We start from the raw sequence: 23,571 nt of genomic DNA, 5'->3' as shown, positions 1-23,571 counted from the left end.
AGTGGTAAATGATTATATGTAAGATACAATGAATACTTGCCTGAACTTCAACCTGGAAGCCATCATTAAAGGTACCACGAAGAATAAAGTTCCTTGAAGTACCAATTAGAAACTGGTCAGTTTTGCCTTCTGCTACAGCTCGGATGGTGCCATACTGATCCGGAACCTAGAAATGTTAACAGAACAATAAGTCAATGACAGCTGCACAATCCGGTAGACAAAAGACTTCTGACAGGAATTATACTCTGGGACAGAGGGACTTCTTCAGCCACAGGTATTCAAAATGATTGGACTCATGCATGCTCGAGTTGCCCTCATCTCTACTCCTGTGCATCTACAGACAGCATCTTGATCAGCGATAGCCTGAATGTAGAACACCAACAGTCCACCTCCGCCGCTGAATAATTCCTTTGCACCAGGTCAGAACTAGCCCAATAAAGTAACATTTCTGGGCCAGTTTGGACCCTTCTTTTAGGTATAAAAACTTAAAAAGCATAACAACTCTTTAAAATATATGTCTCCAAAGAGGAAGTGACACCCAATATCCATAAACCGCAAGATCCACCCATAGATCACATAATACAACCCGAGTATTCCTTAAAAATGTAAAATGATTTTTTGTTTTTTTTTTAAACCAAAAATTGTATCAAACCTTAGGTTTCACCACCTTACACTTTTTCTAGTTTATTTTACTTGGTTGTGATGTGGTTAGGCTGTTGTGTGCGGAAGATCAATTACTTTAATGAACTTCCAGCCCGGAACATCTGCTGTCTTCTATCACTGGGGAGAATTACATGGCCTGGGTCACATCTTCAGTTATTATTAGTGTCATACAGGTTATTAATAGTATGTGCACATCGGTGAGATCTGCTTAAGGCTCGGGCTGGAAGATGTTTGTTGTGCACCTTCTGTTTCGGCATTGAGCTGCACAATACATGCACCACATCGTTCAGTGACAGCAGCACCATTAAAGCGACTCTGTACTCACAATCTGACCCCCCAAACCGCTTGTACCTTTGAATAGCTGCAGGTGAATAGTCCAAGATCTCTCCTGAGGTCCATTCGGCAGGTGATGCAGTTATTGTCCTAAAAAACAACTTTTAGGCTGCATTAGGCTGGCACAACCTCTCTGTGCCTCCTATTCCTCAGCTGTGTCAGCACGGCACATGGGCTGGATAGTTAAGCACCTGTGCAATGTTCCGACAGGAGTCAATGTTTCAGTGGCATTCCTAATGATTAAGAGGGTGGGGAGGAGGGACGGAGGGGTGGTGCAAGTAAGGGCACAGATACTCCTTTTGGGCACGAGGCTGCAAGTTTAAAAGTTGTTTTTTAGGACAATAACTGCATCACCTGCCGAACGGACCCCAGGACAGATCTTGGATTAAAAGCAGCTATCGGAAGGTACAAGTGGTTTGGGGGGGGGGGGAGGGGGGTGTCAGATTGTGTATACAGAGTCGTTTTAATGTTACATTGCATCTACTCACTGTGCTCCATTGATTTCCATAGTGCAAGTAGAGGTCAATAAAATGGGCCCTACAATGTTTATCACATGCAAGCGAATGAGTATCATAGGCAATGCAAATTTGGTGCTCTCCCTCTATGGCTAATAAATGAGCTTCCAGAAATGGAGAACTCCTCTGTGTCATCCATAAGTTCTGATGAGACAATGCCATTATGTATGAAGGCTGCGCACCAGGAGACCAACCTACGACCCAGTACTGAATGATTTACATAAGTGGAGTAAGCACGAAGCCTGGGAGCGTGTCCTTGTGTAAGCCAGAGCTTAAGCGGACTTCCTAAAAGTCGTTTCCAAACTTTGCAAGTAGGTCATTTACTAATTAGAAGAAAAGCTTCTTATGATTACAAGGAATGTGTAATCTTTTGGCTAAAAACTGTATATATGTGTGTAATGGCTGAAAGATGTCCGAGTCTGGCGTCCAAACCGATATTGCCGGGGGGCTTTATAGGAAGGAAAAAAATAAAAGTCACCGCAATTTATACATCAGTTACACTGAAACAATACAGACTCATACATATTATATGATATGATCTGACATAGAACCCTATTATGCATCCTTTGTCGTTGCCATTTGCATTACCACAGTGCAGTTTACTGTCAATAAAGGTGGAGAGCCCATTCGTGCTATGAATTCTAGATACCTCCCTGCCTGGAGGGGACGCCAACACACATTCAGCACCTGAACACATCTCTGTATGCTACCTACTCACATAGTAAACATGCTGCCAAATCAGATCCATAAGGAGCTGGCCTTTTAGCTTATATGGATATGAAATAGCTGTATTTTCCGACAAGCTAAATAGAAGAGCAGATAGAAAAAAGCTACTCTTGTATCGGCAGTCTCAGAGCAATCGTAGATTACATCACTCCTGTATTATATGGTAGGCTATGCATTTCTATTACTGGCTTGTGATACTGTATATCCGTCTGCAGTGGCTGCTTTAGGCAAAATCTAAGCAAAGTGGGATCTGCAGCAATCAGTCGCTTGTAACTGCCAGGCAGGACAATGGATTGTACTAGTGTGTGTTTAGTTCTATAGTCAGTTGTCACTGCCTGTATACCAGTTCCACCACATTGGGTCTTACCTCAATCTCCCTCTCTGGGTTAAGGTTGTGATCCCACAGTATGATTTTCCGGTCCTTCCCGCCTCCTGTCAGCAGCATTCCGTTCCTCATCTGGCACAGTGTGAACACGCTGCCATCGTGGGCTTTGATTTGCTTGCTAATTTGGTAGACACCTGAAAACAGACACATACTAATATAAAGACGTGATAGTATATTTCTCTACACGATCTGTAAATTTCACATAATGGATTATTAGTGCAATATTTTTATTTGTACTAACATGGAATAAATATGTATCATCTGTTTCCAATAGGGGGCTTAAAGGGAATCTGTCAGCACCTGGACACGACCAGGGGTGCTGACAGTACTGTAGCTCCTTGTGAGCATGGTATCTTTTGTGAGTTCATCCAAGGAGTAGATTCTGTGCAATCTAGGCTCTCGTTATGTAATGAAGAGTCAAAGAGGAGCAGTGGTTTGGAGTTTGCGCCGCACTCTGGCTCCGCTAACCACTACTTAAAGGGGAACTCCAGGTAGAGGTTAAAAAAAATGAAACTTCTGCAGAAGCATAACGCATTACTTACCTGTCTATCCCAGTTTTGAAACTACCAAAAATCCATTTGTTTGGATTTTGCTTTGTTTTGTGTTTCTGTTCTTCCTGGTTTGGCATTTCCCAGAATGCAATGCCTTCCCTCATGTCATCATCACAGCCCCCACCCATTACAATCAGTAAAATTAGTGCAGCAGCCGCTTCTGGCTGGTTAGAGATGGTGAATCAGTCAGGGGATTGGGTTATCCAGCCAAGCCTCCTGTGACATCACGCCCTGCCCCCTATCTGCATCATCAGCAAACACACACACAATGTGAGACAGAGGCATGTAAGATTTGTCTCCTGGGGGGGGGGGGGGGGGGGGGGTAGCAGAAGGAGCAGGAGACAATGTGAATTGGCACAGAACCGTGTGGCAGAACAGCACAGATACAGTAATACATTGTATAGACACATCTATATAACTTTTAATGTACTTTTAATAGAAAACAAGTTTTTCTTATCCGGAGGTCCCCTTTAACTCTTCTTCATGAATATTTTCTGCTGACCAGCCTCCTACCCGCTCTCACCATCATGGCGGTACAACAGTTCAAGTGTGTGCTGCATCATGAGCGCACGCACAAACTGTCGAGATGGCACGTGTGCAAAGCAATGATAGCGAGAGCGAGCAGGAGGCTGGCCAGCAGAAAATATTTATAGAGAAGAGGGAGGAGAAAGTAGTGGTGAGGTGTGTCAGAGTGCAGCACAAACGCCGAGCCACAACTCCTCTTTGACTCTTCATTACAATAGCCAATACTGCAAAGAATCTACTCTTTGAACGCATTCACAAAAGGTACCATGCTTACAAGGAGCCTGAAAGCTACAGTACACTTGGGTCGTGTCGGGTGCTGACAGATTCTCTTGAAATAAGCACTGTTGCTTTTTTTTTTCCCCAAAGAAATCCACAGGCATTGTTATCGCAAGTAGTTTTGCTACTTGCTACTACGGCTACCTTTCCCCCCTATGTTTAAATCAATGTTATACATATGGTCACTAGGTGTCTCCTTTCCTGCAGTCCCTGCTCTCTTCATGCCAATATTTGGTCTTTTCCCCTTTTTAAATCCAGGCATACATTCTCCACCGCTAAGGTAGTCCGCTATGTTTATGTTTATCTCTCTCCTTAGAAAAGTTACAAAGTTGCACGTGGGAAAGTTGTAAGAAGTCGTATCAGAATGGGTGTCGCGAAGCAACCACACTAGATGCTGTGTCACTCTCTCTGTGTTGTGCAACCAAAGTCACTAAAGCTACAGATTTTGCTGTCCAGGCATGATCGGAGCTGTAGTTTTGTGGCAGCTGGAGGGCCGAAGGTTGCCCATCCCTGATCTAATATTAGTCAATTGCAACTCCTGGTATATACAGGAACAGACCTGTCCATAATTTTCCATCTCTGTAATAAGACTTAACGTAAAGAGCTAGCCACTTTCTTCCATGTAAAGGACAGATATTTGCATATTTTTCCCATAAACCCCTGCTTCACATCTCTGATGGGTCTCTGGTAGGAAAGTCAATATGCCAGTGACGAAAGATCAAAGCAACATGAAGAGTCAGGAATCAATACACTCTGTGTCTAATGAAATTTTAAATTCTATTTTATTGCTAACACAGCACAGCGTTATCCTTACTGCCACAACTTGCTAATGTGGAGCTGCGGGCAAAATATATATATATAAATAAATTTGATTTATTCTTTGCGGTTTTACTCGGGAGCAATAACTAGGAAGCTCTAATTGCTTATGTGACATACTGTGAGTGATTCATATCATTAATCTAGGTACTGGTTAAACCAGTGCTTTGAGCTATAACCTATGCATATACTTTATTCTTCATTCAAAACGGTATCATTGTGTATCAGTGGATACTTGATACAAGGGTCCCAAACTGTAACCTGACCTCTGGGTGTCCAGCTGCCATAAACTACAATTTCTCTGCAGCACCTCCACAGGATAAATGAAGTATTGCACAGGTATAGTGAAATCAGTGGGCTATCCACGTATGGGTGGACATGCTGGGTCCTCCAGAGGAAGAGAAGACATTCTTTGTTGCTGTTCTCTTCTGAATGGAAGACTTTTATTAAAGGGGTTATCCAGCGCTACAAAAACATGGCCACTTTTCCCCCTACTGTTGTCTCCAGTTCAGGTGCAGTTTGTAATTAAACTCTATTTACTTCAATGGAGCTGAGTTTCAAAACCGCACCCAAACTGGAGACAACAGTAGGGGGAAAGTGGCCATGTTATTGTAGCGCTGGATAACCCCTTGAAATGAAAAATTCCCACTAAGTTATGGGAAAATTTATTTCTTTTTCTTGCAAATCAACTGGTGTCAGTAAAGTTTATTTCTAGCTAAAAATCTCTAGCCTTCCAGTAGTTATCAGCTGCTGTATGTCCTGCAGGAAGTGGTGTATTTTTTCCACTCCGACACTGTGCACTCTGCTGCCACCTTTGTCCATGACAGGAACTGTCCAGAGCAGTAGCAAATCCCCATAGAAAACTTCTCCTGCTCTGGACAGTTCCTGACATGGACAGAGGTGGCAGCAGAGAGCACTGTGTCAAGAATATATCACTTACTGCAGGACATACAGCAGCTGATAAGTACTGGAAGACTAGAGATTTTTAAATAAAAGTAAATTACAGATCTGTAAAACTTTGACACTAGTTGATTTGAAAGATTTTCTCCCCCGCTGGAATACCCCTTTAATACTGTGTCTCAGACATTGACAGACATTGGTGGAACACCTCCCTGTTCTTGAAGGGGTGGGGTGGGGGGGAGGAAGGCGGGACACAGAATTTCATAGTCTTCTTAGAGACGGATACTGGGCTTTACTTTCCTTATACCATCAGTCTCCAACCTGTAACTTCCCAGTTCTTGTAAGCCGCAATGCTCAGTAAACCCTGGTGGGGGAACATGTTGGTTCTTGGCTCGACAGATGAGACGTGCTACATATGATAGTATACTTTGGCAATAAGGGACAAAAAGGGGCATTCCTACCGATTCGCTTATAATTTTAGTTTGCCCAGCTACAAATCTCAGCATGTCTTATACAATGTTGCACAACTATTTTGCTTCTTGAAAGAATCAAACATCTGCCTCATCTCTTCGGTACATATTTTATGTCAGGTGAGGCATATCAATGCCATCCAGAACCCCAAACAATTTACATTAGTGCACAGACCCCCCACTAATCGCAAGAACGGAGGTCCACTGTTACCAGGTGAAGCGGCTGCTGACCCCTGTACTCCACTATCTTTGTCAGTACCATACAGAGTGAATGCATTGTCAACCACCCCTCCAGTCTCTCTTCAGTATACTGTGATGCTACATGTCCTGTATTGCTCTCTACCTGTACCATAAAGAGCTGCTCCTTTGGGCACCAGGTGAGGGAGGCTTCATTTTATTTTTTCTAGACCCAATGTGATCTGTATAGGACCCTGAAAACGCTCCCATCTTCTACATAGAAAGTAATTCACACCTTCCAGTAGCTCTTTCTGACTAATGTATGTAATGACTTTCTTTACCCATATTAGTTAGCTGCTTGTTTTCCTTTAAATTTTAATTTTTCAAATTTTGGGGGATTTAGAACCAATTACCAGTTTTCCATAGAGTTATAGCCTAAACATACAATGGCCGTCCTGGAACCAATTAATATTGTATGTTGAGGGACCACTGTACAGAAGTTTTGTAGTATACAGCAAAAGCCCAGAAGATTTTTACCAATGTCCCCACCAGACCCATTTATTTCTATATGCCAATTGCAGTCTAAAGCTAACACTGTGCATTTATGAGTGGATCCGAGCATTGTGCACATTTATGTATATGCTTGCCAATGTGCCAGTGAGTCACTTTTAGGCTACAAATGGCACACAGCAATGAAAGGGTCCAGTGGGGACACAATGTGGTATAAATTGGGAATCCAACTAAGTTTTCTGATGTACACCACAGATTTTATTGCTGTATGGGTGTGAACCTGGTCTAAAAACATTGTCCCCTCTAAGGTCGCTAACAGCACGGGTGGGGAACCTTGCAAAACTAAAACTACCATCATGACTGGACAGCCAAAGCTAAAACTTTGGCTGTCCAGGCATGATGGGAATTGTAGTTTTGCAACAGCTGGAGGGCCAAGATTTCCTACCCCTGCTTAACAGCTTTCTTCCTTCTTGTCGAGAGGCAAAAAATGGACTTAACATCTGACCTGTAACTGAAACAAACAACTTTCCCCTTTTCCCTTCTTATTGTCTATGATTTTATGTGCTGGTGTTTATTTCCAGAGTCTGGAAACAATGGATTCAGGTTTTTTCTTGTCGTCTGCCTTTTCTTAACTAAAATTAGCATTACATTGAAATCCAGGGACATTTGGGAAGAAGTACAGATCCTCACGGATGGGTTTTATGGCGTTTTGATTTTAGGGAATGCACAGCAAAACAGGAAGCGCTGGCATGCTGAGAATTCCTTCTGGAACAGACTAATGGCTCTCCCCTGCCTGCTCCTCCATGCCCCGAGCCATCGCACTCACAGCGCAGGAACTTATAACACCGCTCAGGTGGCCAAAATGTTCGGGTGGTTAAAAGGAGATTGCAAGTAGGATTATGGAAACCAATGCAAATGTAAAAAGGGACGAAGCACCTCAAATCCTAACAGATGTGATTACTACAATGTGATTAAGGGATCGTTATGTAAAGCTCTTTAATACTTTTAAGCCCTTACGTTATGGTTTCATGCAGCCGGGTGGTCCATCATTCTACTAAAAAAAAAAAAAAGTTATGCTGACGTCCAGTTTTGCATTGTATAACGATTCTTAACCCGTTTATTAACAAAGGTCAGTACTGCACGGATGTCCAGGTCATACTGAAGCAATGTTCCTCCTCGCCTTTTATAACACTAATTTCTTCACCTACAGGGCTGGTTTTTGCGCCATGATCTATAGTTTTTATCGGTATCGTATTGGTGTAAATGGGAGGAGTTTTTGATAGCTTTTTTTTCAATTTTTTCTGATTTAGAATAAAAAGAATGGCATCATGTTGTGTTTTTTTCCTCTTTATGTTTATGCTTTTTACTGAGCAAGAATTTTTTAGATAGATTTTAAAAGATCGGTATAATATAAAATGTTTATTTTATTTCAACTTTTTTTTTTAGGCAAGGGGTTTTGTAATTTTTTTAAAATTCTTTTTAAAAGGGCCCCTAGAAAACTTATATAAGCAAATGCAAAGCACTGATGAGTGATACTGGCATTGTGCATGTAGCGTCTGAGGCAGACTCTAGACCGACAGATTGAGGAATAATGCTAACCTGCCTCCTATAAAAGGGAAACTTCCGGTCAGTCAGTGACAGGTACTGCTACTGTCACTGACACCATTAACAGCAGCGATCATTATAGATGGTGATTGCAGCTGCCCACCATTACCTAATGTGTATGGGGCTGATCACACTGAAGCAGCTCTGCAAACGCCTGTCAGACACTATAGGTATCGTCACATGTCTTTCTCACATAGCAGAACAGAGCTAATCTAAGGCCCTATTACACGGCACGATTATAGTTAAAAAAATAAATAAATAAAAATTAAAAAAATCGCTAGATCGTTTGGATTTCAGCGATAATCGTTACACGTAATAGCAGAAAATGATTAAATGACCAACGAGAAATCGTTGATCGTTTGATAAAATATGGACCTATTTTTATAGTTAATCGTTCGGTGTAATAACGCGCCGTTCGCTCATTTCCTAGTCTATCAGCCAGGAAGGGATGAGCACAAGAACGACTGTAAGTAATGATCATTGGCCTGTATAATAGGGTTAACCAATAAGATCGTTCATCATAGTGGTCTTTTAAGATCGTTTATCGACGAAAAATCGTCCCATGTAATATCATCCTAATGGGGCACCATGGGCAGTGTTTACCTTCATAATAAAAGATCTTTAGAAAAAGTGAATGCTCTCTAATAGGCGGTGTAACTCGCCAGGTAAAGTGTTCGCAAGATTAGCGTTGTTCAGCGTGTGCCAAGCATAAGAATGATGTTAAGATAGGGGAATACACCTTATGACTCATATAGACATATTATGACTACAAATCATTACTGGAGCTTTTAGGACAATTATTGAGACATTTAGCTGGATGCCAAGCCGGGATTTAGAAGTAATTAAAATGTTAGGAGTGGTGGAGGGAAAAGCCAAAAACGTTCCGGATAACCTTTACAGTATCGCCACACCCTTACTTTAGTGCAATTCAATAATATGGAAATCTGAAGTGTTTTCCTTCATTAACTTAACCACCTTGGTGGCAAGCCGGACCCTCCAGCAGAAAGCGGCATTACTCATGCAAGAGCGCAGGTGTGAATACTTATTTGCTGCCAAGTTAAACCACAAAGATTAGAATGTATTCACATGTGTCAGATCTGGAGCAGGAACTTCTATTCTGTACATGCGAATGGGGTTGGTTCTGCAGCATGCATGGATTTCTGCAAACCCCATTCAGATGAAAGGGAAAGTCACCATCATCATTTCTGCCACATGTGAATATACCCGGCTGTAGGCAGGTACCCGGACGGAGACGCTTACCTTTCACTCCTTTACCAGCTGTCGATTCGACCGGAGTTTTGCTCCATATTAACATGACTCCACCAGAATCTCCAGCGAGTACATCTCCATTGGATAAAAAGGCTAAGCACTGTACAAACTTTGGTTTCTCGTATTTCTGTACAGAAAAGATAGGAGAAAAAAAAAGTGAGATCCGTGAATGGACAGTCTGCTCTAGCAGTGGTGTCCAACTAGCGGCTCTCCAGCTGATGAAATAGTACTATGAGTCATTCATTCGGGCATCTAAAGCCAGGAATGACGGGAACTGTAGTTTTTCTAGAGCTGGAGGGCTGCATGTTTTATAGCTATGGTCTATCCAGTGCAAAAAAATCCATCCACCTAGTGTCAGGTTTTCTAATATTCTGCACAGTTTTAGGGTCACTGCAAATAGTTATGTACACAAAGATTTGGAACAAGGTCTCCACCTTTCCAAAGAAACAGTACCACTCTTGTGCATGGGCTGTGTCTGGTAATGAAGTTAGAAAAATAGACAAAGAAACCACCAGGCTTCTCCATAGGCTAAAGGGAAAGAAACAACTTAGGATCTAGTCTATGTCTATATACAGTAAGTGGACCCCATATTTTCTAAAGTATCTAATTGTTGTAGAGGTTATATCAGGAAGACAACCCATGCACGGTTAGGGCATATGACATCTAAGTGAGGTTTCCAATTTGGACTCCCATTCAGAATGACAGGTTCCTATTCTGGTGCACTTGGAATTGTTCTTAAAGACAACAACATTGGATGATCAAGTGCTGAATATACTATATTCCATTTCACGTCATGTGTCTAAAGACTGCACCAGGCTATGGAAGTCGAGGACCACACAACGATAACATTTTCCTACCCCAAATATTCCCTGTTTTCTCGCCAGAGAGTTTCCACTCCAGGTCCAGAAGAATATGTGAGATTTCCCACAGGTGACTATCGTGTTGGCATCTGTTGGATGGAATTCTACAGCCAGGACCACCTCATTCGTAGTCTGTGAAAACAAACACAAAAAGGTTAAACCAAAATGTGGTTTTACAGTAGGCGTTCACTGTCATACAATATATAATAAAATCTGATCCAATAAGGATCTCATAATATTCACCCTAGAAAGAGGCACATTAGTACCTAGTAGAAGTGTCTGACTTCTATGACCCCCTTTGGTTACAATCAGGCACAGGAGGAGGTGGATTATACAAAAAAATTACACTTTTTTTTTCTTTTAAAATGTGCAAGACAAATTATTTCAAAAAAAAAACCCTGAAAAAAGCAAAATACTTGGAAATCCTATAAAAAAGTCTATAATGTAACTATTATTTGTAGGCAGAGACGGGATACGCTGACAAGATCCAGAGACTGAGTAGTATAGGTGGAACCCCACCTGTCTCAGTGTCACAGTGTTGCTATGGGATGGCTCTCACGCCTCTGCTTCCGTCGATCTAAAGCAATCGTGTCAAACTCAGGCCTTCCAGCTGTTTTAAAAGTACAATTCCCATCGTGCCTGGACAGCCAAAGCTAAAGCTTTGGCTGTCAAGGCATGATGGGACTCGTAGTTTTGCAACAGCTTTGTGGCCTGAGTTTGACATCCCTGCTCTAGAGGGTTGCCGGGACGGATCAGTGCAGAGGCCAGTGGTCCTATCACCAGTGCAATGAACCATCGCATTGGCATATGGATTAAACTAGAAATTGCACAAGAACTTACGGTAAGAAACCTACCTTCATCCTCAGCGCCTTGTGCACTATAAGAACATATCAGCAGGTTACATGCTTCTATCCTGCTGATAGTTTCCCTTTAAAGGGGTTTTCAACAGTGAAAATTTTTCATGACCCAGCATGAATGTGATGCCAAGCTCCCTTTAAGGAACAGAAACATTATGCAATTCCTATTATAGAGTACAGTATAGTTAGGGTGACACACAACAGTACCTGTTACCTGTACTGTTCCTTTAATTTAGTACCAGGTTTTATTCAATCCAAATGTCCTTTCACTTTTCTTTGCTACACTAATTCTGAACATGTGAAATGCAGTCAATGGTGGAAAACTACACTGTGTTCCACCCTCTGGGCAAAAGCTCTGAATGTCAATATAAAATCATGTACAGAAACATGGAAGAACACTCTGATAAAATCACTTGCACTTGTTATGACTGGAAGGCCATGATCCTGACACAAATGAGTAGAGCCGGCAGCCAGTCACACATGTGGCATTTATTGTCAGCGACAGAGACTGGAGTAACTGGATCGGCCTGCATCACTGTTTCTATACTGGAACAATATGATTGTTACATTTTTAAAAAAAATATATATTCCAAGGTTTCTTATTCCAAAGGACCTTAAAAGGGGTTGTCCGGCGCTACAAAAACATGGCCACTTTCCCCCTACTGTTGTCTCCAGCTTGGGTGGGGTTTTGAAACTCCGTTCCATTGAAGTAAATGGAGCTTAATTGGAGACAACAGTAGGGGGAAAAGTGGCCATGTTTTTGTAGCGCTGGATAACCCCTTTAAAAGGGAGGGGTCTAGGACAATTATTGCATGTCAACATATGCCATAAGTCACCCCTGGATACTGGTCCTGCTCCTTTTGTCAGACTGGGGGATCCCTGGCTCCCTCCACCTTGTTCAGGGACAAAGAAGCCCAACAGCTAAAGCTGGAGAGATACACAATTTACCAAGGTCCACTGACATTAATGGGAGTTGTGAAAACTGCATAATACACAAGGTTATGCTAGTAACATAACTCAGAGTTAGGTAAACCTTGTTGCTTGTGGGGCTACACTGTTGGTGCAACTCACATTAAAAGTTAATGAGTTAACCCAAATTGCCTAACTCACCAGCTTTGGCTGTTTTTGGCTTCCCAACCATCTCCTGCATTTACAAAAAGGATGGAGTCTGCAGGGGAGCTCAGGATATATCGATAGGTGTAAGTACCAGACACAAGACACGCATCTATAGAATACTTATGACATATCCTGTGTCCCAGATGGGTATACCCCTTTAACACAATGACTAAAAATGACACACAAAACAAGTAAAAAAAAAAAGACACAAGTAAATCTAAACAATATAAACAGGCTATATTATTGACAGTTACCTTTATTTCTGCTACTTTTGACTTCTTCTGCCAGTCCCAGACTGTCAGCATATGTTCATTGGAGTCATCGATCACCGCCAAATGTACCCCAGAGTCCTGAAACACACCATACAATAGAATATAATCAGGGCCTAAACGTTATGTCCTTCAGAAATTTCCACTAAAGACCATTTCATAGGTGCGTCCATCCTCAGACAGTTCAGAACTTTTTTTTAATGTCTGGAAAGCCCACAGAGAGTACATAAAGTGATGGCAGAGCATATGCGCCATTGCTTCATTCACTTGGGACATCTTACCTCTGTTCTAGTGATCAGCGGGGTTCCAGTGGTAGGACCCCCATAGATCAGCTAGTTATCCCCAGCTCTACGAAAAAGGGTAACCATCAAGAAGGTAAATCAAGAAGGTCAATGGTGGACACATCAGTATGACAGGTAAATCAGTGAATATCTATAGAATATATCCTCCTTATAAGGCCTCACTCCAGTCAGATAAAAGAAGACCCTGCTTCCTCATACAAGGAGAACAGAAGTGATGTTTTAGATGGCTTCTCAGAATATATATATAAAAATTGAGCATTTTACCGCTTTGGAGAAATCCAGGCAGCCAACACCGCGCTCAAAGGTCCCCAGGCCGATGACTTGCAATGTAGACAGGCTAACAGAGTCCCAGACTCTTACATGAGGTTGAAGAGGCTGCAAAAAATTCAAGAAGCGTTTACAGGTTATAGAGATGTACATTCAATCATTTACTATGTCTTTAGCAGAACTGATCAGGGCCATACATTGGGTATCATTCATGCACACACTATATATGTATATATATATCTATATCTGTGTGTGTGTGCGTAATAAGTTTTACCATCACAGCTTGTTGTATTATTCCTGTGTCCTCTCTTTTATAGTAGAATAGAGCAGAGCCGTAGAAATGTAAAAATATAACTATCTTAAGGCAAGAAGGCCTCTTCAAGAAATTCCAACATTAAATTTAAAATCCACTGGATTATCTTTTTTAAATTTAGAAATATGCACTTTTTTTGTTACGATTTTGAGAAATGCAATTTTTTTTTTTTTTTAAACAATGGAAACAAGTTCTTGACTATCGGCCTTGGTATTCTCAGATGCTGACAAAGGAATTTCACGGCATATGGTATCATTATTTTAAAGTAATAGGGCATAGATTAAACTCCTTTAATCCAGCAACCATTAGTAAAGACATTCCGGAGTCTGGAACAGATTTACTAGATAGACTAAAACCAGACATGATGATGGTGTAGTGATAACCAAGAAGATATTCAATTACGCTTTGCTTATGAATCTTGTGTCTCTTCCACATTTTCTACCCACGTGATGTTTGATAATTTGGTGTCTACCTGATCCTGTTCATGTAACAATAAGGCTAACGGGGGTTCATCCATTGCATCCATTTTAGAACGTTTAATTTTGATGTACTGAAAAACATGGTCAACCATGTCTGTATAAGTTATTGGAAAAAAAAAAAAAAACCTGGTGGAAATTGATCCTTTTTTTTATTATTTTTTTTCCCAAAACCTAACTCAATGGAATGCTGATCCATTTTTCCTTTAACCATATATATCAGACAGCAAAAAGCAGTGTGAACCTAGTCTAAAGGGAGTGTTTTACCATTTAAGCTTTTAGAACTGGAGCATGATAAAAAGACAGTACAGTGGTACCTTGGGTTTAAGAGTAACTTGGTTTAAAAGCGTTTTGGTTTGGGAGCTCAGAGTTTTTTTCAAAAGTGTGACTTGGTTTAAGAGCATTGCTTTGGTTTAAGAGCTCCCTTTACTGGGTGGGAGGGGGAGGGGCATGGTCTGCATAGCGGGGTCTACAGCCCTGTACTCTGACCCAGGAAGTCTCCCTGACCTTCCAAAATCATAGCAGATCCACTTCAGGCTGGGGCTTACATCAGGGGACAGGACTGTGGAGGTAATCTCTCCATAGCTGTAACCCCTCTCTAACCGGACAGAGTGCTGCATTATGTGCCCACATCTGCCCTGCTCATTCCTTCATGCCCCCTGCAGTCTCTGTCCGCCCTTGTGTTTCCCATCCTCTCCATTACTGTACAGTAACTTATAATATCACATATTCTGTTTCTGAATTTTTGTTTCATCTGTTTTACATGTTATTCAGAATAATAAATTATTTTTGGGGTGTGGAACCAATTGTCTGCATTTCTATGATTTCTTATATGAAGTTTTGCTTTGGTTTAAGAGTGGATTTGGATTACAAGCACGGTCCTGGAACAAATTATGCTCCTAATCCAAGGCACCACTGTACTTAGGAATCTCAAAAGTGAAGAAAATACCATAAGAATGAGACGTTGATTAACATTTTACTTTTATTGCAAAACCTTGGCTGAAGTCTGCACCGGTTTCAAGAGGAAAAAGAAAAAGCAAACGAATAATGACACCTTTGCTACCCTCAGTGGTCATATGCATGGGCAAACGTTGAACATGACTGCTGACGCCAAGGATTAGCTGCAGTGTCCTGTGCTGAGTATACAGGGACGTTACTGGTTCACGTCCAAAACGCTGGACTAGAGCAAGCAAAGAGGTCTTTTTTTTGCCCATCCCCCCCAATTCCCTGCCCCGGACCAATTTTGTAAAGATCCTAGAAAATCCCTTTAAAAGCTTCTTACCCTTCCATCCTTGTCGACTCCAGCAATCTGCCCAGTGGCAATCCTGATTTTGTCTGGATGTAGAGCGATACTGCAATATAAAATGAGAAAAATGTCAAATGTGACAAAGTGGCCTCCAAAAGACACATTGGGGTAAATTTATCAAACATGGTATAAAGTGAAACTGGCTCAGTTGCCCCTAGCAACCAATCAGATTCCACCTTTCATTCTCCAAAGAGTCTGTGACGAATGAAAGGTGGAATCTGATTGGTTGCTAGGGGCAACTGAGCCAGTTTCACTTTACACCATGATTGATAAATCTACCCCACTATCTCTACTTGTAGATTCTTGCTGGAATTAAATTGGTAAAACTTGTCCGTTTTCTTCATAAAACAGCATCACATCTGTCCACAGGTTGCAGTATTGTAGTTCAGTCCCATCCACATCATTGGAGCTCAGCTGTAATAACACAACCAATGGATGGGTATGGCAAAGTCATGGTTTAATTTTATAATAGTTTGTTTTTAGAGATGAGTGCAACTCCAAGAGTCTGATCGTGTGGCATTTGAATACCATTGGCTGAAGTCGGATGCAGCCCTAGGGCGTTTAGAAAAACATTGTTAAGTCCGATAAACATTTAATGTAATAGTTCATGTTTAAAAGCAATGATTAGCTGACATGCACAATTTCAATTTCACAATCCACACAACAATTTCTTTTATGGGCCACCTGGATGATCTAAAGAATGTCCAGACAGCTCCTCCCGCTGCTCCCCAAACTCTTCCCCGTGCGATGTCTGTGTGTGTAATGGCACAGACAAGCGGAGAACGAGGAGCAAGCAAGCGCTAACCTGACAGATCCATGCTCGCTCCTAAGTATCGGGCAGTCTAAGGGTCCGATTACACTAAACGATTTTTAACAATTAACGACTAACGAAAACGATCAAAAACTAGATTGTTTATCGTTAACCTGAAATGTTCACCATATTACACAGAACGATGGTCATTAGTTACGATCGTTAATATGATCCCAGCAAAACAATGGACAATGTGCAATTACACTGAACGAGTAGTGAAAAAAAATGCAGAACTTGAGCGAACGAATGTTAAATTACAGCAAACTATTAACGAACTATTAACTAAATAAACGATCAACTACACAGGAAAGATTTTTCGATCGTTGCCTGCAATTACACAGTACGATTATAGTTTGAATTTGAACGATAACGACTTTTCACACAATAATCGATCCGTGTAATAGGGCCCTAATACGACCCTAAGTATCTATGTTTTCCCGGACTCCTTAGTGCTGCATCCATCTTCTCTAGCTACTTTTATTTAAATGCAAAATGATCAGACTCTAGTATGCTTTAGATACGCTCATCTTTGTTTTCCTTAGTGTTCTGCCATTGCTTGCATACCAGCCAATAATTCATGTAAATAAAGCCTTATATGCATTTCCTGGTAAAACCTATCAATTATTCACAGTCCAGGTGATGAATGCAAGATCACTCAGGGGTCTAAAACAAGGCAGAGTATCATAAGAATAGTGCAAACACCTTACCATTTTACACAATCCGTGTGACCCAGATAATGCCGTTGAGTTCTTTCTTCATAGTTGAACAGTACGACAACAGACGCTATGAAATATACAATTTCTCCAGTAGGGAGGAGGTAAACATTAGCGCGACAATCTCTACCTCGATAACCATATCTGGGTCACATTCTGTTAAGGTGATGACAAGCCATAAGGAGGCCGGTGTAGTCACAAATGTTACAGTACATAAAAAAAAAATCTGATCCCATTTCACGCTCCCAAATGTATCTCACGTAATAGATCACATTACCGCAAGAGTCCGGTTACTATTCTTGCTGCTTAAAGTGGTGCAACCTGTTACCCGGTGATAGGCGGCAGCTACTTTGTCATATGGGTGCTGGATCACTTTGCTCCACTGTGATTACTCAGGTTTTATTTGTCTAATGATATATTTGTCTTTGTTTTCTTTGACCTCTACATGGGAGAAATTTTGGACAATTTTAGTCTATGACTAGAAAGGTATGCAAAAGAACACTGCAGAGACACCATCACATGTGTCTAAATCAGTGAAAAAGCTAGATCTTCCTTTGGGAAGGAACTACCAAGCCAAGGAATGTCTCCAATCAAGGAAACCACGTAAGCAAGGTATCCATCCACAGACAGCTGTTTCGGGGTATTTGCCCCTCATCAGTGTGGAGTAGGATTCTGGCTAGTGGGACTAGAGAGGAGCGCAACTGGAGCATACTAGAGTCCGACTGTTTGGCATTTCATTACCGGTAGCTTAAGTTGGATGAGCCCTAGGAAGTCCTGGAAAACATGAATACATACTATGGCTGTATTCCTGGTTTCCCGGACTTACTAGGGCAGCTTTCAATTTCGGCCACTGGTGTTCAAATTCCAAATTATCATGCTCAAGTTGCGCTTATCTCTTACTATCAATACAATAATCAATCCATACTATCAATCCAATAATCATGGGGGTCTCAATAGACTCAGCTTTTACCCATGCATGCAAAAGGTTTGATGCATTTTAGCAAAGAACTAGACAATGAAATCCACATCCAACCCTGGGCCCATAGCGTTGTACGCCATTTTTGTTGCAGGTTTTTGACAACCACATAAAAGGATACACCCACTCCAGTTTTAACTTCTCTGGCGGCAGCTCTGTTCTTATGTCTTCATAGTTTTCCACATCCGAGGGAATGAACATTGTGATTGGTCGGCCTCTCATAAACATCTTAATGTATTCTCCTTCTACAGAAACAAGACAAAGAATGTGCCACATGGGGTCAGTCAATGAAAAGTCAAACACGTCCTCCTTCGTAGCTATATGTTCTAGACATAGTCGGCCATTGTATGAGCCAAATACACCCCCCCCCTCCCCGAGAGAGCGGTCAACATGCAGAGCTTATAATAAACTGTACTCTCGTCAAGACCTGGTTTACAGGGAGACAGAGGCTCTGCAACCAGCTGAAAATAAAAACATTATGGAGATCTGAGTGATGGTGAATAAGATGGTGGATAAAGAATTGTTTCTTTTTGGTTAATGAAGGAGCCACAGCGATGAGGACATCCAAATAACTTGGATTCTATGTTCTCAGCTTTGTGTGGAACAAAAACAAACTGGAAATTTTCCAATATGTCTCACGCTAATGTTAAGGAGACGTCACTCTTCACAGCATCTGTCGACATTTCACAGCTTCAAAGTCTAACTAGATAGCAGCTTAAATGAACAGCAGGTCTCCAGTGTGTCCTCGTATCTACTTACATTTCCCTGGGTGTCTGTAAATGAGTAATATATTGTCCCAATACAGGAAACTTTCAGTTCATCTGGGTTAAAAATTTGCTACTGTTTTGTCTTCACCACCACCATGCAGACCTGTGTGTCTCCATGGTAACAGACTGCAAGGAAACCCAGTGTAGTCTGATCACAGAGTAAATATATTTTAAATGTCTCCAATTTTTCTCTAACCTTCTGAAGAAAGCAAGAAACGGTGAGACTTAGGGTCCATTTACACAGAAAGATTATCTGAAAGATTATCTGCCAAAGGTTTGAAGCCAAAGCCAGAAATAGACTATAAACTGAGATCAGGTAATAAAGGAAAGCTTGCGATTTCTCCTCTTTTCAGATCCATTCCTGGCTTTGGCTTCAAATCTTTGGCAGATAATCTCTCAGATAATCTTTCTGTGTAAATAGACCCTTATGGAGGATGTGTGGCAGGATCAGTCTATACAGGACATGACTAATCTGTCACCATCATAATCACTGGGTCTGTATACGACCTGTACAGTCATAGTGGCAGGAATTTTCTAATTCAAATTTGTAAAGTTGATTTCTCCAAATTCTCCAAATCCCAATCCAATGAATCAGACCTTGATTTGTTTGGTCTTGAAAATTTTGCTCTGCTTTCAAAGTGTTCTGATCCTTGAAAATTTTCCTCTGCTTTCAAAGTGTTCTGATCCTGCAGAGAAGTCTTGAAAGACAAATTCCTAGAAGACTTCAGAGAGTCTCAAGCAAGACTTATCCGATTTGGTCAACCTGTAGATTTATTCATTTTTAACTAGAGAATTAAATGTTTAAAAAAAAAAAAATAAAGGATTGGAATGCTGCAGAACTTGTGTAAGAATTATCTATAGAGTACAACAAAAACTGTAATGTGTCACTTTCCTGCTGTGGGAAAAATTTCTCATAGGTTGTACAACAGATTACTACTGATCGTGGGACACTTTGTGATTACATCTTGATGTTGGGTACCTACATGGCCCACTGGAGCATCTCCTGTTGTGTTCCATGAGCGGACTGTAGTGATGTGATCAGAGTTTTCAGTTGGTATAGTCTGTCCCACTTATGTTATATTGGTCTTTGATCACAAAGAGAGGAGAAAACTTTGAGCAGGCTGGGTTTCATCTAAACCCGAACGCTCTGCATTTCATTACCGGTGGCTGAAGTTCTTGGATGCAGCCCTAAGGCTGCCTGAAAAACATGGACACAACCTATGGCTGTATGTATGTTTTCAATGCCTTCCTAGAGCGGCTTTTAACCTTCAGCCACTGGTAATCAAATGCAGAGCGTTCGGGTTTGGATGAACCCAGCCTGCTTAAATTTGTCTCCTCTCTATTTGTGATCAACGACCAATATAAGATAGGTGGGACAGACTATACCAACTGAAATCTCTGATCACATCACTACAGTCCGCTCATGGAACACAGCAGGAGATGCTCCGGTGGGCCATGTAGTTCCCCAACATCAAGATGTAATGCTACATACCGGCTACTGAAATGAATAGAAATTTAACAAATAGGATAGACCGTTATGTGCCCCTTAGAATCACAACCCCTTTAAGATTTTCTAAAAAAAAAAATAAAAAAAAAAATGAACTGTTTAAAACTGAAGTTAAATCAGCCCTTCTGGTATGAGTATAAAAACAAGCCATGAATACTACTCAATGGTCTGCGCTGGCACGGCCGGCCTTCTGTTTAACTAATCATGGGGTAAAAACATTATCGAATATAAGAAATAATAAAACGCACGAAAGAACATTCCTATTAATGTCTCCCTATATGAGGTAAGAGATTATAAATATGTTTTATGGCTTATAAATTTTGGTCAAGTGCTCGGTGCCTTGAGATGTAATCAGATTGTTGGGAATATTTCTGGTATTAAAGTAATAGAATATATTAGTGGATGTGAGGTGTGCAAGAGATTATAACACGGCTGTTATTTGAGTCAGAGCTCATGAAACGTACAGTATATGTCACTGGAAAATACTAATGAGTCTTCAGATGGGCAGCTACTTATGGAGCAAAATCTCTTCCAGTAAAGCTACGATCTCCATAACAGTTATGCAATGTGGCACTGCACTGAGATTTTCTAGTGATGGTTTTTAAAAACTGCCATTAAAAGAAAAAAAATTATTTTAAAAAGGTGCAAAACAGAAGAAAAAGTTCTTCTATGTACCATCGGCAACCGTTTGCTGGAAACGGCAGCAATGTATTATACACACAGCAACATAGGAGAAGCCCTCAGGAATAATTCACAACATAAACAGTTGTTTTTTTCTAGTACATGCCACATGGGGGTTCCCCACTGACCGGTGTATAGAATGGATAGGTAAGTGGTAGATGTCACAGTAACATCCACATGATGCCAGGACACATGGTCTCCAGCAGAACACTGACCAGCACATTGCCCCCGCCATCTTCTCTTCTTCCCCTAGGGCATCATGGTGCCACCTCTTACACAGGTAATAGAAAGCCGCGATCTATCAGACTAGGTCTCCCCCATGGTCCAGCTCTGATGCTCACATGTCCATAGCAGGCCCTTACAGAAAGGGTCAGTGGGCAGCATGGGCTCTCTGACCAGTCTGCAGCATTGCAGCTTCACTCGTAGCAAAGCTGTGTGTTCTGACACCTTTCTATCATGGCCAGCAATAACACTTTCACCTATTTGGTCTGATCCTGCAGAAAAGAGATATTGTGGAGCAGACCAGCTGACCAGTTAGCCTTTAACCCCCTCCCCACATGCATCTGTTGCCGTTTTACCAATTGCACTTCCTTGGGTCACCTTTTCCCACTGCATGCTGGGAACATCCTGCAAGACCGGCTCTTCTGAAGCTCTTCTAGTCATCCCAATTTCACCCTTTCCTAAGTTGCTCAGATGTTGCCCACATCAGCTTTAAGAACAAACTGACCACTTGCTGCCTAATATATTCTCCCCCTTGGCAGGGCATGGGATATAGCCAGGTTTAATTCTCTATGTATACGCCAAACTAGGCTGCTCCTTTTTACATCGACTGGAAAATAGTTATTGCCAGGTGTGTTTACGGCACGGTACTGACACCATCTGGAGCTACTATAATAAATACATTTTATGTAGGGATTTTAAACAAAGGGAAATTGTACTTTTACCTGGAAACATGCAAAATGGTCTGCAGTAATAGAAGTCAGCAAATCCCTGTTATACTACAGTCAAGTGGATTTACAAAACAGAAATGAGCAAGATCTCTGTGACCCAGAAAAGGATGGTGGTGTACACTAAGGCAGCACTGCTGACCTATTATAGAGTGTGCACCCATCTTACCATAGACAGGCAGATAATTTGGCATACAGATTTTTTTTTTTTTTTTTTTTTTTTTAATAAAACCATATACAGTAACCTACTTCCAGTAAATGCTATACAGAGGGTATAAATCTGCGGTCCACTTTAGATCTGTGGTGTCCTGGCTCTAATTGAGGAGATCTGTGTTTATCAAATTATACAGGCAATGCTTCAAGGGAAAACATATGCAAATTAGCTTTCCTAGAGTCGATGTGCAAACTGTATGAGAGTGGCGACACTCTAGTATCAATATTACACATACTGAAGTCTCCTCCAAAAGGAAGAGGTTGGGAGAGGTTGTGGTTTTACTAATATTCATCGTCATGTTTCAAGATTTGCAGTATTTCTGAAGGGCATTAAGCTTAAAGCAGGGATGGGGAGCCTTTGGTCGTTCAGCTTTAGCTTCGGACGTCAAGGCATGATGGGAATTGTAGTTTTGTAAAAGCTAGAGGGCCAAAGGTTCCCCATGCCTGGCTTAAAGGGTAGCTACATAAAAGATGGCACAGGTTTCTACTTTTTGAAGTCAAGCTTGCATTTAAAATCTGACATTTACTCAACGTCCATTATTTTATATTATTCTTTACTAGACTAGTTCAAGCCACAAGGGTTATTTTTAGTTTAATTAGCTAGAGCCAGTGATCCCATCAACAAAAGGTGTCTAAAACATCCAAGAAAGGGTTAAAACCACCTACTAGTTTGCCATATTAACCCTACAGGGGTCACATGGTGGAGAATACCGCAATATGCAAAAAAAAAAAAAAAAACTGGAGCCACCAGATACCCTAGAAGAACTACAGGACAAATGTACAAGGAGACTAATAAAGCTCTAGTACCGGTAATTCTATTACAGTCTAAGTAACTAAAAACTGTCCATGTATCTTAGGCCGTACAGCAAACAAAAAACGATAAAAATAAAAACATGTTTCAATAGACACCGTTATATGCAGAATAACTGGCCGCAGTGGCCGCGCAGACATAGCTTCCCGTATTAATCCGAGTGTCGGCTTTCGCCTGTATGAATTTTCACAATGGATACCATTGAACATGCATTCAAAGGGCATGCACAGATTAGAGAGATTTCATGCTGAAGCAGAGTTTGCAGAAAGCAGATTTTATGTCAATTTTAGAAGCAAATTATGGAAGAAAATTTGTAAGTTTATTTTCTGTGAAGCCAACAGGAAGCCAAAGCAGCATCAGCTTAAGCAAAGGGGAGGAGTGTCTATACAAAAAGTACATCATCTATATATCTCATCTATTAAAATGGAGATTTCTTCCCTATTTCCAGGACATGCAATATAATGTGGTTAATGTTGTTATAGATGTTGGCGGAACTAGCGAGCACTTCATTCTATGGGCAGTAACATTCAGATACTAAAGTGGTGCTCAAGATATCACAATAAGGTCTAACAGCTAAGGCCATGATCCCATAACAGTTGAAGGGGTATTCCATTCAAACATAACTTTTGATATGTTGCTGTCCATGGTGAGACTAACA

At 41.2% G+C, this 23,571-nt stretch overlaps 1 protein-coding gene across 4 annotated transcripts in view; it reads right to left on the bottom strand.

The window, feature by feature from the left end:
• Positions 1-23,571, bottom strand: part of EML4 (EMAP like 4) — a 131,156-nt gene that overhangs the window by 12,197 nt on the left and 95,388 nt on the right. For all 4 annotated transcript variants that reach the window (XM_069955262.1, XM_069955266.1, XM_069955265.1 and 1 more), the window contains 9 exons: positions 18,109-18,232; positions 17,006-17,155; positions 15,464-15,533; positions 13,390-13,500; positions 12,809-12,904; positions 10,579-10,713; positions 9,713-9,848; positions 2,605-2,756; positions 41-166 (listed from right to left, as the gene is read on the bottom strand). In XM_069955262.1, the coding sequence (XP_069811363.1) occupies positions 41-166; positions 2,605-2,756; positions 9,713-9,848; positions 10,579-10,713; positions 12,809-12,904; positions 13,390-13,500; positions 15,464-15,533; positions 17,006-17,155; positions 18,109-18,232 (1,100 nt within the window). The remainder of the gene's footprint in view (positions 1-40; positions 167-2,604; positions 2,757-9,712; positions 9,849-10,578; positions 10,714-12,808; positions 12,905-13,389; positions 13,501-15,463; positions 15,534-17,005; positions 17,156-18,108; positions 18,233-23,571) is intronic.

This window comes from Dendropsophus ebraccatus, chromosome 15 (genome assembly GCF_027789765.1).
Source record: "Dendropsophus ebraccatus isolate aDenEbr1 chromosome 15, aDenEbr1.pat, whole genome shotgun sequence".
Lineage (NCBI taxonomy): Eukaryota > Metazoa > Chordata > Amphibia > Anura > Hylidae > Dendropsophus > Dendropsophus ebraccatus.
The sequence above is the reverse complement of the archived record's forward strand: the minus strand, read 5'-3'. Positions and strand labels throughout refer to the sequence as shown.